Source organism: Heliangelus exortis, chromosome 19, assembly GCF_036169615.1.
Source record: "Heliangelus exortis chromosome 19, bHelExo1.hap1, whole genome shotgun sequence".
Taxonomy (NCBI): domain Eukaryota; kingdom Metazoa; phylum Chordata; class Aves; order Apodiformes; family Trochilidae; genus Heliangelus; species Heliangelus exortis.
In genome coordinates, this window is record NC_092440.1 from 5,205,863 (window position 1) to 5,219,529 (window position 13,667).

Genomic DNA, 13,667 nt, shown 5'->3' on the forward strand with positions numbered 1-13,667 from the left:
AGAAACCTCCTAAAATTCTGAGTCGGGTCTCAATGAGCACCTGGTGGTGTTTCCCCTTCTGCAAAGTACAAAACCAAAGAAGTTTAATGAACTGGCAGAAAGTCCAATCTCTTAGGAAGGTTTACCACATTTTATAAATAGACATCTTTGTACAGAAAGGTAATTTAAATGCATGGCCACCTTAGGAAGAGAAACATATCTTAAAAAAAAAAAAAGATTGCTCTTTTCAGGAGTCCAGAACCTTCTCTGCTGTTACAGGAAGCAACCTTGTGTTGCAGCAGCCCTGTGCATCCCCCACCCATGCAGTTCAAAGGGAAGTTACACCACAGCAGGAGATACTCAACTTCCAAAAAGCACATCCCAGGCTATTTTAGCAACATAGCCTATGGTACCTCTGGTCCCAGATCTTGTAACCACTGGCTTCTGTTCTCACAGCTGCATCTGATCACCCCTCACTACCACCAGCATCCAGTCTGCAGACATCTGAGCACAGCCAGGTCACTGTCACCTTGCTGGTGACCAGAATATTCAGAAGAGGTCAGATACCTTCCTTCTTTTAGGAAGCTGCAGCAAATTGTCTGTGATTGATGTATTATCCTGGGATGCTGGTGTCTGAGACACTGTCCTAGATTGTGGGGTGCTGGTGGGGGTGTGTGGCCCACTTGCTGGAGTCTTGTAACCAGGAGTTCCTGTGTGGGCTGGGGAAGGAGTATAGCTGGCTCGTAAGGCTTTGTCTGTGTATTTACTTGCAGTCCTGTTCACCAGTCTTTGCAAAGCTGGTGACATGGCTGGGCTTAGTCCTTTTGGAGTGAGGCTGGAACAGAATAAACAGTTTTCAATGATTTTACAATAAAAATCTGCCATTTATCAGGAGGAGTATCAATGGTGCCACAAGAGACCCGTGTCTCCCCCAGGTGATCTGGCCTGCAGGTAAATGCTGGTCTCTCCAGGGAGAGAAGTGCCAGAGAAACCTCCAATATCCCTCCCAAAACTGAGTGGCACTGCCTGCCTTTCCCTCTGAGCCTTTTCCATCCCTCCCATGACCCAGCCCAGGCTTGCCTTATCATGTCTCCTCTTTGCAATGAGGCAAGACAGGGACCCAGATGCATTGCTGGGTGGCTGCAGGGCAGAACAGCAACGCTGACGAGGGGGAGCACCAGGGACAGTCACCTGCCACTTTCTCTTAGGAATTCAGATTTTAAATTTCTACAACATTTTAGTTTGACCGTGCTTCTTCCTGCATCCATTCCGCCCTTTCTGCATATGCTGATTTAAAATCTCCCCAGAACACACCCTTCCCCAGCTCTGCTGTCACAACACAAGTCCCACCTGGCCAGGTTTTCTGCCACTTTCCGAATCGCCTCCTGCTTCTTGGCTCGGTTTTTGGCTGCCACTTCATTGGCCATCTTGAGTCCCAACCTCTCACGCCGCCCGGGCTCCAGGATCTATAAATGCAGCACAGAGTTCACTCACCAGGACACTCCCCTCTGAGTGCTCCTGCACAACTCAAAGCACCTTTGACTCCAAGGATCCAAATCAGGGAGAAGGGGGAGCAGCCCGCACCTCACTGCTGCTCTGCAGCAGCCAGAGAGGGCAGGAGGCCTTCAGCCTCCCCCTCTGAGTGACAAAAATGGCACAACCAGTTCAGTCAAGGTTGCTGCCATTACCTCTGGCATTTCCTCCTGCTGTTTCTCCCAGTCAAACAATGTCACCTGTGTCTTGCCAGGCCTGGCCTGCAGCCAGCCAGCTCCCAGGCAAACACAGACATTGCTGAGCAGCAGGAGAACCAGCCAAGGGCTTTGGAGCCTGACAAAACAGAGGCACATACAGAGAATTACACCTTGCTTAAACCAGGAGTCTCAGTCTCAGCTCACATTCAGTAACACCAGAAGACAGGTGGCATGCAGGGTCTGGTGCCATTAGCAAAGACAGAGTGTCTTTTCTACTCCCAAGTGATGCACCTGCCTCAGGCTGAAGCAGACAGAAGGTCCAGCCAGAGGGAAATCCTACAATTTCTACCCACTCATACATTCAAATCAGAGAGATGAGGTGTCTCTCCAGCTTCCTCTGGAAGCTGGGCCCATCATCAAATGCTGAGTCTCACTCTCCTGCCAACCAGTGCATGTCCTCAGGTACCTCCACGTGGAACCATGCCCACCTCCACTCTCCAGAGATTTTTAGTCTCAAGGCCTGGGAACACAGCCCAGGGAGGTGTCACACATCCCACATCAATGTTCATCTATTAGTTACTCACTTGCCTTTCCTTTCTTATCCTTATTCCCCAAAAATAACAACATGCTGACTCCTGACATGAAATACCTTGAAGGCTGGTCCAGGTGTTCTCTCCACGTATGGTGTTTCTGACCCTTCCAGACGCAAAGGGGTGCTTTCAATTTCACCCCAGGTCATAAAAGGAGACTCATTCACACCTGGAAACAAATTTAAATTTCAAAGTCACGCTCACACAAGACATTTGACTATGTGTATACCAGGAAAAAAATCCAGGGAATCAGATCATAAAATGCAGCAATTCCATCACCACACAAATGAGCCTCTCCACAGGAGAGAATCCCAGCAAAGTTGGATAATAACATGTGGCTCCCATGAAAAGGGAATGACCAAGCTCACAGGCTGTGTCACCCTCTAGGTTACTACACAAAACCAGTTGTTTCATGTGTTTATTTTCCATTTGGTGAGTTTTTGTTCAGTGACACTTTCATTTTTTTTCCTCTACACTACCAGCATTCCTCTCTGCTATTGTACAGAAACTTTTTCAACACAGGGAACTATTTAAAAGCAGGGAAACAAGCAGAAGACTCAAGATACCTGGAACAGCCACACACCCCCTCAGTTTGCCTTGAGGCTGGCCTGGAGCACACAGTGACTGCACCTTGCCTGACAGCTACAACTGCAAAGCAGATTCTAAGAGCCGAATTAAGTCACTGGGTAGAAAATCCCTACTGTCCAGGGCTTAGAAAAGGGATTTTCAGTGGAGAAAGGAGGTGGGATCCAAATGCCACCTACAGGCTTTCCAGGGGAAAAGCCTCAACGTGTTTCCCCTTAAAGCATAACAAAAGGGGACTGAGGAGCACAACAGCTGGTGGTGGGGAGCAGCTAAAAATTCAGATGCCACGTTTCAACTGGAAGAAAAAAAATGTTTCTTCTGACTGGGTGGCCAATGCATCTGAAAAAAAGGCATCTGCAATACACAAGTGTATTCAGACAAAGGAAGAAGCCAGAAAGCCCCAAAACTGGGAGAAAATAACACACTGGAGCATGGAGGAAGTAACACATGCCACAGTCAGCCAGGCTGAACCACCACTCAGCAGACTACCAGACACGTTGACACAAATGCTCCTTCTTTAGAAAAAAAGGAGCTCATTGGAAGGTTAATGTTTAACAAATGTTTCAGTCTCCAGAGAAGCATCATTCAGAGACAAAATAAGCAGCCACAGCACCCCGGATGCCTAAGAAGCCTCAGTACTTAGGATGATTCCTAATTAATGGCAGGGGAACTTGCCCAGAGCCTCTGAGGCACAAACTTCTGCCAGTGGCTTGGACTGGGATTTAAGCACTGCAGCCAACTGGCACACAGGGCACAGAAAAAAAAGTCATCAGCTCATGAGATGCACACAGACAGGAGGCTTAGCTCCTTGTCTTAACTGTCAAAAAAACCAATACCCCAGTGCTGAATGCAGAGAACATTAAAATAAATGCAGCATAAGTCCTACATCAGAAAAAAAAGAAAAAAATCAGGAAAACTCTCTTACCAGGAGCAGGAGAGGGAGTAGCCACAAATCCATAGCCATTCACTTTTGGAGACTCTTGAGGTATCAGCTCTTTCCCATCTGGTCCCACTTTGCCCTGTTTGTACTGAAACAGTGAAAACCCAATGTCATTTGTGTGGAGAGAGCTGTGAGTCAGCTGCATCCAGCACACACACACAGTGCTCCTGGTTGATGAGCAACAGAAATGCAGAGTTTAACAAGGTTTTAGTCAGAAGCAGTAAAATTATCCAACCTGGGCATTGAGGGCTGCAGCCTGCTGGAGCTGTGACTTGCTCACAGCTTGGCTGAAAGGGTCCCTGACAAAACGTGTGTTTCGATGGACAACTTCCCTGGGCTTCTTAAAAACTTCATCCTCAGCAGAGACACCTGGAAAAGCAAAGAGTCTGCTCAGGAAGGGCAGAGGGAGCTCTGGGCACTCTGCTCTGAGGCTGCCAACCAACACAGCACTTCCCACACAGCACAGAACACATCAGCAACTGCTGTGTGCACCTCTAGCAATTTATAACAATATTTGCACTAGATAAAGGTTTTGTAACACCTGAAATGTATAAATTAAGATCAGATGTTAGGGTTAATTTATTTTTTTTTTAGAAAACAACGAACAAGACTTCCTTTTCTCTCTGTCATTGGTTTGCAGAAATAATAAATTGTACGTTCAGTCAGAAACAAAACTGTGTTTATAAAACAATGTGGTTTTCTACAGCAACCAAGGAGCCAAACAAGATGATGAAGCACTCTCTGAGCAGAAGGAAGGAATTAATAATGACAAGAAAAAGCTTGTAAATAAGACAGACCAAACTGGAAAGAGCTTTGGCTCCTGAAAATCAGTACTGTAATACAGACACCCTGCCAGTGACAAATAGAACAGGAACAAACTTTGCAACCAGAGGCAAAGGAAGAGGTCCAAAGAAAGAAAAGAACCCCAAAGCTTTTTAACAACTTCATATATATGAGCTTCACATATGAAAAAGTGCAGCATCACCAGTGAGAGCTGCTCAGTCACCCACAGCAGTGCTGCAAGCACTGTTTGGAGCCAGCCCACCTGGAACCAACACCTCTCCTGAGGAAACTTCACACCTCACCTGTTGGATAATACATGAGGGTGTTTCGAGCTGTGTACTCCCAGGTTTCCAGCCCAGCCTTCACATTCTCCAGAGCTTGTTGCTCTGCTGAGGGAAGGGCCAGGTTCTCACTGTGGCGCTTGAAAGGGGGATGGGAGAGAGGGAAAAAAAAAAAAAAAAAAAAAAAAAAATCAGGTCAGAGTCCTGCAATCTTTCAGCCAGGCTTGGAGAGCTCAGCTGCTTGTCCTGGCATGGAACTCCCTCCTTTGAGAAACCACCCTGCTCCCAGGTGAGCCTGCAAACCACCCCACCTGAAGCTCTGGTATAATAGCAAGTGAGAATCAAAGAGCTTCTCAGCAAGGTTCTGTTCAGGGCTTTATTGCATCCTGTGGCAACACTTGAGATGGGTCAAACTTCTGATTTTTCTCTACTAATCAAAACTCAAATCAAGCATTGCTTGCTGTGGGAGGGATGAGAAGCACGTGACACATCTCACATAAAGACATCACTGCTCTGCCATGGAACCTTGAGACAATATTTGTACCATGCTGCTCTCAGGCAAGCAGTAACAACAGAACAGACAATTCTCAGTACTTGGGGAGTTTTCAAACATTTCCACAGGCAGTACTAGGGGAACATTTGTCATAACCACACAATTCCTTGTGTGCTTCTAGCAGGACTTATAGGAGGAGTCCAAAACAGAAAGCAAGATAATATTCTATTTAACCAAACAAGAAAAAAAAATACAGTAAAATGGTGTTTCCCTGCTGTGCCACTTGGGAAGTGCAGCACAGGTACAGCTGAGCCCTCTCCCTACCTCAGCATACTCCTCCTCTGCACTGTACAGCCAGGCATGCTTCACCTTCTCCTTCTCTTTGGCCACCTCCATGATCTGCTCAAAGGAAGCATTATCCTCACTTGTGTGTTTTGCCAAGAAGCTGTCCAGGCTGGGAAGTGCCTCTTTATCATCTTTTTCTGCATTTCCTAGCAAGAGAAGGGGAAGAAGCCTGAGAAAAGTTAGTGCCTCCCTTTCTATGAGAGCTCTTAAAGCCTTCTGGCAGTGAACCTTCTACAGACCCACTCATAATTAACATAAAGTTTGGTGAAAAAAAATGTATATTCTCAGGAGGGGGTACAATAATAATTTTTTTTTTTTTTTTTTGGAATACCAACTTTCACATAAAACTTCCTGTGGTGTTTAGAGTTATTTGTGCTGGAGGGAAAATGCACAAATGGCCAGCTGACATTTTCAACAGATGAAGGGCTCTGCTCCTGCAGTCTTTGCTTACTTACAGAATTAATTTCAGGGGACACAGGAAAAATTAACTCAGCAGATCTTTTTGAAGGCAGTAAAGAAATTTATGTAGCCCTAGAGACTCATAATTGAGACTTCACACACAGGATGCAAAACATCAAGTTCAGAGTGATCATTTTCACCTGCTAGGAGGCTAAAGGAAACTCCTTAACATCTGCTGGGTACCCAAAACCCTTACAGGAAGCAGAGCACACAAAAACATCTTCCTGATGCTGAAGGATTCAGAAAGAAAACCAGCATTCTCCTACCTTCCTCTGCTGCTTTGATGCCAGCTTTGGATTTATTCCCTACTGGAAGAGCACCTGGACGCACTTCTGGGGTTTCAAAGGTGGCTGGAGTAACATCTGTGAGAGGAAAAAATAGGTTCATGTGGTTACTAAAGAAAGGAACAGGGCGCTTGCTGTGACTGCCTAATTTAGTAAATTAATTTCTATGCAAAGTCAGTCTTGATTCTTTTAGATGAGCACTGCCTGCACAAAGTTAGACAAACCAGAGCATTTATATTAGCAGATAAAACCTCTATGCTGAAGAGAAGTAGTCCTTACAGGGTGCAGGTGTGTCCCTCGACGATTTATTCAAGGAGGAACCAAACTTGATAGCAATTTGCCTCATTTTCTCCAAGTCCCCATTTTCTTCAGCCTCCAGATATTCCTTCTGTGCCCGCAGCTTCTCCACATCGGGGAAGAAGTCTCGCTGAATGATGGTCTCTAAGCTCTACAAACACAGAGACAGCGTCAGAGCCGGGCTGGCTGCCACCCCCCGGAGGACCCCGTTAGCTCGGAGACGGCGACACTCAGGGCCGGGGAAGGGCGGGGGGACCCCGGGCGCTCCCAGCCGCGGTTGGGCGGGTGGCAGCGCCCTGCCCAGAGCCGCCGGAGGTGCCCGGTGCCCCGGGCCGACCCGCAGCCGGGGTGCCAGCAGGCAGTGCCCGCGGACGGGCCGGATCCGGGCCTTGCCAGAGCGGCAGCCGCCCGGCCCCGCTGCCCGGAGTACGGGGCCTGCCGGGCTCTGCCCCGGCCTACCTCGATGTAGGCCTCCTCATCCAGGATCTTCTTCGGGCGCCTCGGGGACGGCGCGGCCGCTTCCTTCCCCTTGGCCAGGGCGGTGCCCGGGGCAGCAGCGGGCACCAAGGCTCCGGAGGAGACCGACGGTCCCGGAGCCGTCTCCATGGCGCTGGTACCGGTGAGCGCACTGACCCTCCGCAGCCGCCGTCGGGAAAGCGACGCGCCGTGACGTCACCCCTGCCCGTGACGTCACCCCGCCGCGCCACGGGCTGCCGGAACGCCCCGCCCAGGGGGAGACCCGGGGTGCGGGTACGAGCGGGCAGCGCGCCCCCTACCGCCCGGGAGGACTCGCCCGGTGCCCTCCCGCGGAAGCCTCGTGCCGGGGGCTGCGGGGGCTGCGGGGGCTGCGGGCGGGACGCGGGACACGGGACCCCGGGGAGCCGCGGGGGAGGCGGGCGGTCCCTGCCGGGGTGAGGCCCTCGGTACCCACCGTGTTGGGTCTCCCGCACCACCCCCCGCACCACCCCAGAACCACCCCGGGGAGCGGGGATCGCCGCCGGAAGGTTGCGGCACCTTTCCCGGAGCCTTGGGGCGAACGTGTCCTTGTGGGGAGCAGTCTGGGGGGAGGGCATGGCCGGGGCACCCCCCGGTTCGGGGTTATGCACAGGGCGTGGGGTCTCAGCCCTGCCGGGGACACGGGCACCGATCGCTGGGGACACGCGGGACACGGGGGGTGCCAGCCCCGGGGGCAGCCGCGGGTGGACCCCCTCCCCCCCGGGGAGAAACCCGCGGTTCTTTGCTAGGAGCAAGCTGCCTGTCGAGTAAACTCAGCCCCAAAAGCCACTCGGGATGCGGTGGAGGTGCGGGAAATGGGAAACGTTCATTTGCGGGGGGTTTGCCAAAGGTGCGGGAGTGACACGAGCACAGACGCTGCCTGCACCGAGCACGGGGCCGGGGAGCCCCCCCGGGAAGCACAGACACACACGGAACACGACGACGGGTTTGGGCAGTCTGGAGCATCTGAGAGTCACGCGTGGGAAGTTATGTGCCCCGTGAGCAGAGTTTGGGAGAGAAACCGGGACATAAAAAGTGCCAGATCTGCTTTTACCTCTCTTCCTCCCCTGGGAACCACAAAGATTCCTTTTTGCTGCATTTGTCCCCTTTGGGGTTTCCCCCCTACAGAACCTGCTGGCTGTGGGAAGGGGATGTTTCTTGGTTTTCCTCTGCCGAGGTGCAGCCCCTGAGCACTAAGAGCTGCTCCCGGGGGGCTTCTTGGTGCCTTGGAGGATCAGAGCTGAAGCAGATGCCCTCTTCTGATGCCGCCACTTGGCCCGGCGGTTTTTAAACCAAACCTAAAAAGTGCAAAAAGAAAAACTGTTGCATTTCAGGTGTTACTTGGCGGTGGGCAGGAACACCCCCGGGTTGTACGGCATGAGGATAGGATGCTGCGATATTATTTCCTGATACAAAAGTTTGGATACAAAATTCAATCAGTCCCTCCCCTGGAATCCTGCAGGGACACAAAGGGAGGCCCTGTGGAAAATTCAGGAGTCACACAGATCACATGGATAAGGAATAGGGAGGGGATGAGCAGAACTGAGCACGTCTGTGTGTGCTCATGGGTGAAAGCAGGAGGGAGGGAGTGGCACTGGACCCCAGAACAAATCAGAACTGTTTCACACTCCTCTGCTGCTTGCCAAACCAACCCTGGGTTTTTTTAAACATCCAAGAATGTTTTTTTTGGGTCTGCAGTCACCAAAAAAAGACGCTGCAGCGACCTGGCTGGTGTCAGCAAAGAGCACCCCACAGGCTCTCACCTCCACCCTCTCCTCCTTCAGGTGAATCCGGTTGGCCAGGTGCTCGCGGGTGATGACGTCCGGGTACTGGTTCTGGAGGAAAAGTGTCTCCAGGGCCTGCAGCTGCTCCTCAGTGAAGATGGTTCTGTGCCGGCGGGTCCGGCGCTGGATCTGGTGGAAATTCTGCAGCTCGTTCGGGTTCCCTTGGGGACTCTTACAGACCCTGACTGCCGAGTGGAGCAGCCTCATGGGCCAGGGGAAGCGGGTGTCTGTGGGGGCAGAGGCACAGCAGCAGCAGCGTTAGGGGCTGGGGGCTGGGACACCCTTTTGCTCGTGGCAGCTCAGGCACAAGTTGCACCCAGGTGTCTGGTGTGGGAGGAGGCAGCTGTCCTGTGGTGACACACAGGTGACAAACTGTGTGATTGCTGTGTGAGAGAGAGGAGGGCCTGGAGCATTGCTGCGGGAGAAGTGTGCAGGTGGGGAGCACTCCTTGGGGTTTTCCTTGTTTTACTTACCTGTTGCTACCTCCAGAAAATGGATGTCAGCTCCCAGCCCCACAAGGAGCTGTGTTTTAGTCCTGATCTGGGGGGATTTCTGAACTTCAAGGATACTCTTGAACTGCATTTTTAAGGATTTGTGCCTTTTTTTTTTTTTTTTTTTTTTTCTTCCTCCTGCTTTTGTCTAGATGCAGTGATTTTGTTAGCTGTAGCCAAAACTTTACAGGACAAGTGAGGTTCCCCAGGGCAGGTGCTCTCAGGAAGCACAGACCCAGCTCTGCACGTGTGCAGCATGCCCACATCACCCCACAGAGAACTTCCACCCCTTGAAGCAACATCATCCTTTACAATAAAACAGTAAAACCCAGTAACAGAGAACTCCTGCTGCTTTTAAGCACCTGGCAGCGTTGCGGGCAGAAGCACCTGCTCTCAGGAGCTGTGCTGAGGATTTTCCTCCACCCAGCACTGCCACCAGCCCCTCCACCAGCCCTGCCCCACGCCTCAAACACTCACCCAGCCAACTCGAGGAGTCCTGCAGGGAGCGGGCACCGGTGTGGGAACAGCAGCAGCAGTTGCAACCTCCCCCTTCCAGCTCCTCCTCCTCCTCCTCCTCCCGCAGGGAACCCGCCGGGATGGGCTCCAGCTCACACACCCCCTTGGGACCACACTCCAGGATGCCCCGCAGGCACAGTGGGACCAGGACCTGGGGGCTCTTCTCTGGTGGGCTGGAGAGGATGTCCTCAATGCTGAATGGACACGGCTTCTTGAGGCCTCTGCTGCTGCTGTCCGTGTCCATCACCGGCTCCGATGACATCTTCTGCCAGCAGCGGTGGCTGCGGGAGGCTCAGGCTGAGCAGGGTTTGCTCTCCTTGCCCTAACTCTGGAGTGGGGTCTCGCCAGGAAAAAGGCAGCTTGTGTGCTTTTAAATGGACTGGAGGAGCCTCCCAGCATCACTGCTTTGTCTTGGTGTTTCAAGCGACTGTCATTCCCACAGCAGAGTTTTTATTTTACACTTTTTACACACACACACTTTTTTCTCCCCCTAGCCTAGCTGCTTTATGACTGAAGCCACCCTAAATATATATAGGGACAGATATAATCCCTTTGGAAAGAAAACCATAAACCCCCCTGTGAATAAACTAAATTCTAACTAATCTTGGCAGCTTTGTGAAGGTTTAGTGTGGATCTAAGATTTAGCTAATCCCACAAAAATGACTGGAGAAGGAAATCTGATTTCTCCATCTCGGGTGTAGATTTGAGGTGGTTATGATCTCCATTGTGCTGCTGCCTCCCATCCAAGGAAGGGGGAGGATAGCTGTTCCCAGCCCGGAAATGGACCAGAGGATTAACTCCTTAAAAGAAGCAAATTATCCCTTTCTCTGGCCAAATGAAAGCTTTCCCATCAAAAGAGAGCTGTCATATCATACAATATGAGAGAGGAGAGAGTTCAGCCTAATAAAAAATCATTTTTAATGATAGCACAGCCTTTGGCTGTGTCAGAACTCTCTGTGAAAGTTGATCTATTTTCTGCTGAACGCAGAGAAATTTTATTTTCCCTTTTCCCCTTTACCCCACCTCTGCTGCCCTAATCACAGTGACAATACAGATGCTTTGCATGTATCCAACATGTGCTTTGCAAGGATTCAAAGCCCTCGGTAAATTAGATTACTGGCAGCTTGTGACAGCTCTGTGGCATAGCTCTGTGGGGTACAGCCACCTCCTGTTCCCCTGCTCCGTGCTGGGAATGCTGCTGCTGCCTCTGTGTGCTGCAGGCAGCAAGATCCTGCAGCAGCTTGGCCAGGAGCACGGCCTTGGTGCCACAGCTAATGGGTGCTTCTATAAGCCCTGAGCAACCAGGACAGCTGCCAGGCTTCCCCAGAGATTAGTCAGTCCCATTCCCAACTTCTTTTGTCAAAGTGAGGCTACAGGCAAGAGCAGTTCCTCAAGGACAGGAGGGGACACCTGGAAACAACCCTCCAGAGAGGCAACAGCAAGGCCTGGCAGATGGAGTCCATGGGAGGAGAGAGGACATCTTCCATCTTGGGTTTCTAATGGGAATGAGTAGCTTGGGTTAAAAGAGAGAACCTGGGGATCAGCTCAGGTTACTTAGAAAAGTTTAAACTCTTGCTCTCAGTGTGGTTTAACCCAAGGCTCTGGGACCTCACGTGGGGAATGCTCTCTCACCTCATGACTCTGTGCAGGGAAGAGAAGTTCATTCATGGTACACCAAGGAGCCACACGGGTGAGTGCTGTGAAACCACTGCCCATGTTCTTGTGACACATCATGACTTCACACTGAACAGCCCAGCAACCCCTCCAGCATCATATGGAAACAGGAGCCAGTCTCTATCCCTCCTCTTTTCTTCTTGGTCCTGATTTCTGCCTGTCCTTCCTCACCCTGATGGTCTCTCAAAGCCAGGAAGAGATGTCCCACAGCCTCACTGACCCTCATATCTCTGTAAAATCTCACTTAAGACCAAACAACTATTTTTAATTCCATCCTTTTATTTGACTCTCATTCAGCTATTGCCATGGCACGCATCAAGTATGACCAAGTTCTGTGCATCTAAACATATTCACTATAGGTTTGAGAGGAAGGTCCCTTTGTAACTGACCTGGACTGGACATGTTCCCTGCTGCCATGCCAAGGTGCCAGCACTCCAGAGAGGCACTGGGGATGCACAACACCAGTGCTCATCCCAAACTGCTTCCATCTTTTCTGTGTGTACCCAAACACAGACACAGGAGATGGATGTGGGGCCAAGTTCTGCTCCCCACACTGTGCCAGTCCAGGGGGACCACAGGGCAGGGGAGCTGGGATGTGCCACGGGCAAGTACAGGATCCAACCCTCTCTGCTCTCAGCTGTAATAATCATAGGCCTGAAGCAGATTAATTCTCCTTCCCCATCCTTAACAAAGGATGCCTTTCCCTGGCCTCCCCTGCCTGTCCCTGCCTTCCCACCTCACATGCACTTAGCCTATTAGGATCTCTGCTGATTGCTTTCTTTCATTCCTCCTGTACCTTTCACTTCAGAAAATGGACTGGTAATACTTCTTTTATCAAAGAATTATGGGATTTAGGACCCAGATCTTACAAAGAGACTTTTGATAGCTGCTGGTAATCAAATCCCAATCGGCAGACACTTCTCTGCACCCTGTTACCAGAGAGGAATAAAGGAAAAGGATTATTGATGTTCTGTTTACTGAGCCTCCAGGAGATAGGATCGCTGGGCTATTTCATATTAGAAAAGGAAAGGAAAATAAAACAAGAAAGAAAAAAAAATGCAGACAAGGCAGGACAATATAGATATAGATAAAAAGAAAAGAAACAGGCTCTTATCATTTTCTTATTGGTTAAGGAGATTCCAAAGCCATTATAGAGGATTAGCAAAAAGGTTAATCTGCTTTAGCTGCTTGCTTGTCAAAAGTGAATTTATAGGGTCTGAAAATCCTTCCTATGGTGAAACCAAAAAAAAACCCAAACCACCTCTTCCTCCCCTGCCATTCCATTCTGCAGGCAGCACAAGGGAACGCAAACAAGAGCTTCAAGGACCCTAAAACACAGGAGCCACATCTCAGCATCCTCCCAGCCAGCCAGCACAGACTCTGCCCCACTCAGGTTCACCGTCCTGGGCTGCCCATCCCACTGATCTGCACACACAGCTGATGCCCACTGCTCTCCCCAGTGCCTCTGTGAGAAAGAACCTGGGGCAAAAACAACCCTTCAAAGTCAAAACCAGGCAGGAGCACTTTCCTGATAGCTGCTGTGTGAAGTACAGTGGCATCAATTAGTCAGGAGTTATGACTGTGTGTAAAAAAGACACAAAAATTACAGAATCATAGAATGGTTTGGGTTGGAAAGGACCTTAAAAGGTTATCTTGTTCAAACCCCAAATCATGCCTGGTAAAATAGTTCAGCCCTGTGCCAAGTGACAAAAAGAACGCAGATAAAATCATGTGGATTTAATGATAATTAGCATCAAGTATTCTAATAAAGCTATTTCTCTTCCCAATGGCCATTCCATCCCACATGAAGGAGCAAAGTCCCTCCACTGGCCAGCAGTGAGAGCAGAGATGCTGACTACCGGGGATGGTCCCAGTGGTGTAGCAGGAGGACCCCAGGGACTCGATCACCTCTGATGGAATGAGGCACGGAGGAGAGAGACAACTATTTCACTCTGCAGCATTTCACTCAGTATTTCAGAG

The 13,667-nt window shown here is 50.3% G+C and overlaps 2 protein-coding genes across 2 annotated transcripts; both read right to left on the minus strand.

The window, feature by feature from the left end:
* Positions 1-111: 111 nt before the first annotated feature.
* On the minus strand, positions 112-7,419 carry ESS2 (ess-2 splicing factor homolog). Its single transcript, XM_071762977.1, has 10 exons — positions 7,187-7,419; positions 6,710-6,878; positions 6,413-6,508; positions 5,667-5,833; positions 4,871-4,988; positions 4,021-4,154; positions 3,771-3,873; positions 2,320-2,429; positions 1,330-1,445; positions 112-814 (listed from the first exon to the last, which is right to left on the minus strand). Exons 1-10 carry the CDS (start codon positions 7,331-7,333, stop codon positions 529-531), a joined length of 1,446 nt encoding a protein of 481 aa, XP_071619078.1. The 5' UTR covers positions 7,334-7,419; the 3' UTR covers positions 112-528.
* Positions 7,420-7,700: 281 nt separating this feature from the next.
* GSC2 (goosecoid homeobox 2) lies at positions 7,701-10,275 on the minus strand. Its single transcript, XM_071762978.1, has 3 exons — positions 9,975-10,275; positions 8,986-9,233; positions 7,701-8,520 (listed from the first exon to the last, which is right to left on the minus strand). The coding sequence occupies exons 1-3, from the start codon at positions 10,273-10,275 to the stop codon at positions 8,416-8,418; spliced, it is 654 nt and encodes a 217-aa protein (XP_071619079.1). The 3' UTR covers positions 7,701-8,415.
* Positions 10,276-13,667: the final 3,392 nt, after the last annotated feature.

Excerpts from the sequence above, each read along its gene's own strand:
- ESS2 (XM_071762977.1), bottom strand. The coding sequence starts at position 7,333 with ATGGAGACGGCTCCGGGACCGTCGGTCTCCTCCGGAGCCTTGGTGCCC. Across the intron at positions 4,989-5,666 it reads CAGAGGAGGAGTATGCTGAG|CGCCACAGTGAGAACCTGGC; the intron begins GTAGGGAGAGGG and ends CCCCCTTTCAAG. Across the intron at positions 2,430-3,770 it reads TACTCCCTCTCCTGCTCCTG|GTGTGAATGAGTCTCCTTTT; the intron begins GTAAGAGAGTTT and ends ATTTGTTTCCAG.
- GSC2 (XM_071762978.1), bottom strand. The coding sequence starts at position 10,275 with ATGTCATCGGAGCCGGTGATGGACACGGACAGCAGCAGCAGAGGCCTC. Across the intron at positions 9,234-9,974 it reads GGACTCCTCGAGTTGGCTGG|ACACCCGCTTCCCCTGGCCC; the intron begins GTGAGTGTTTGA and ends CTGCCCCCACAG. Across the intron at positions 8,521-8,985 it reads TGAAGGAGGAGAGGGTGGAG|GTTTGGTTTAAAAACCGCCG; the intron begins GTGAGAGCCTGT and ends TGCACTTTTTAG.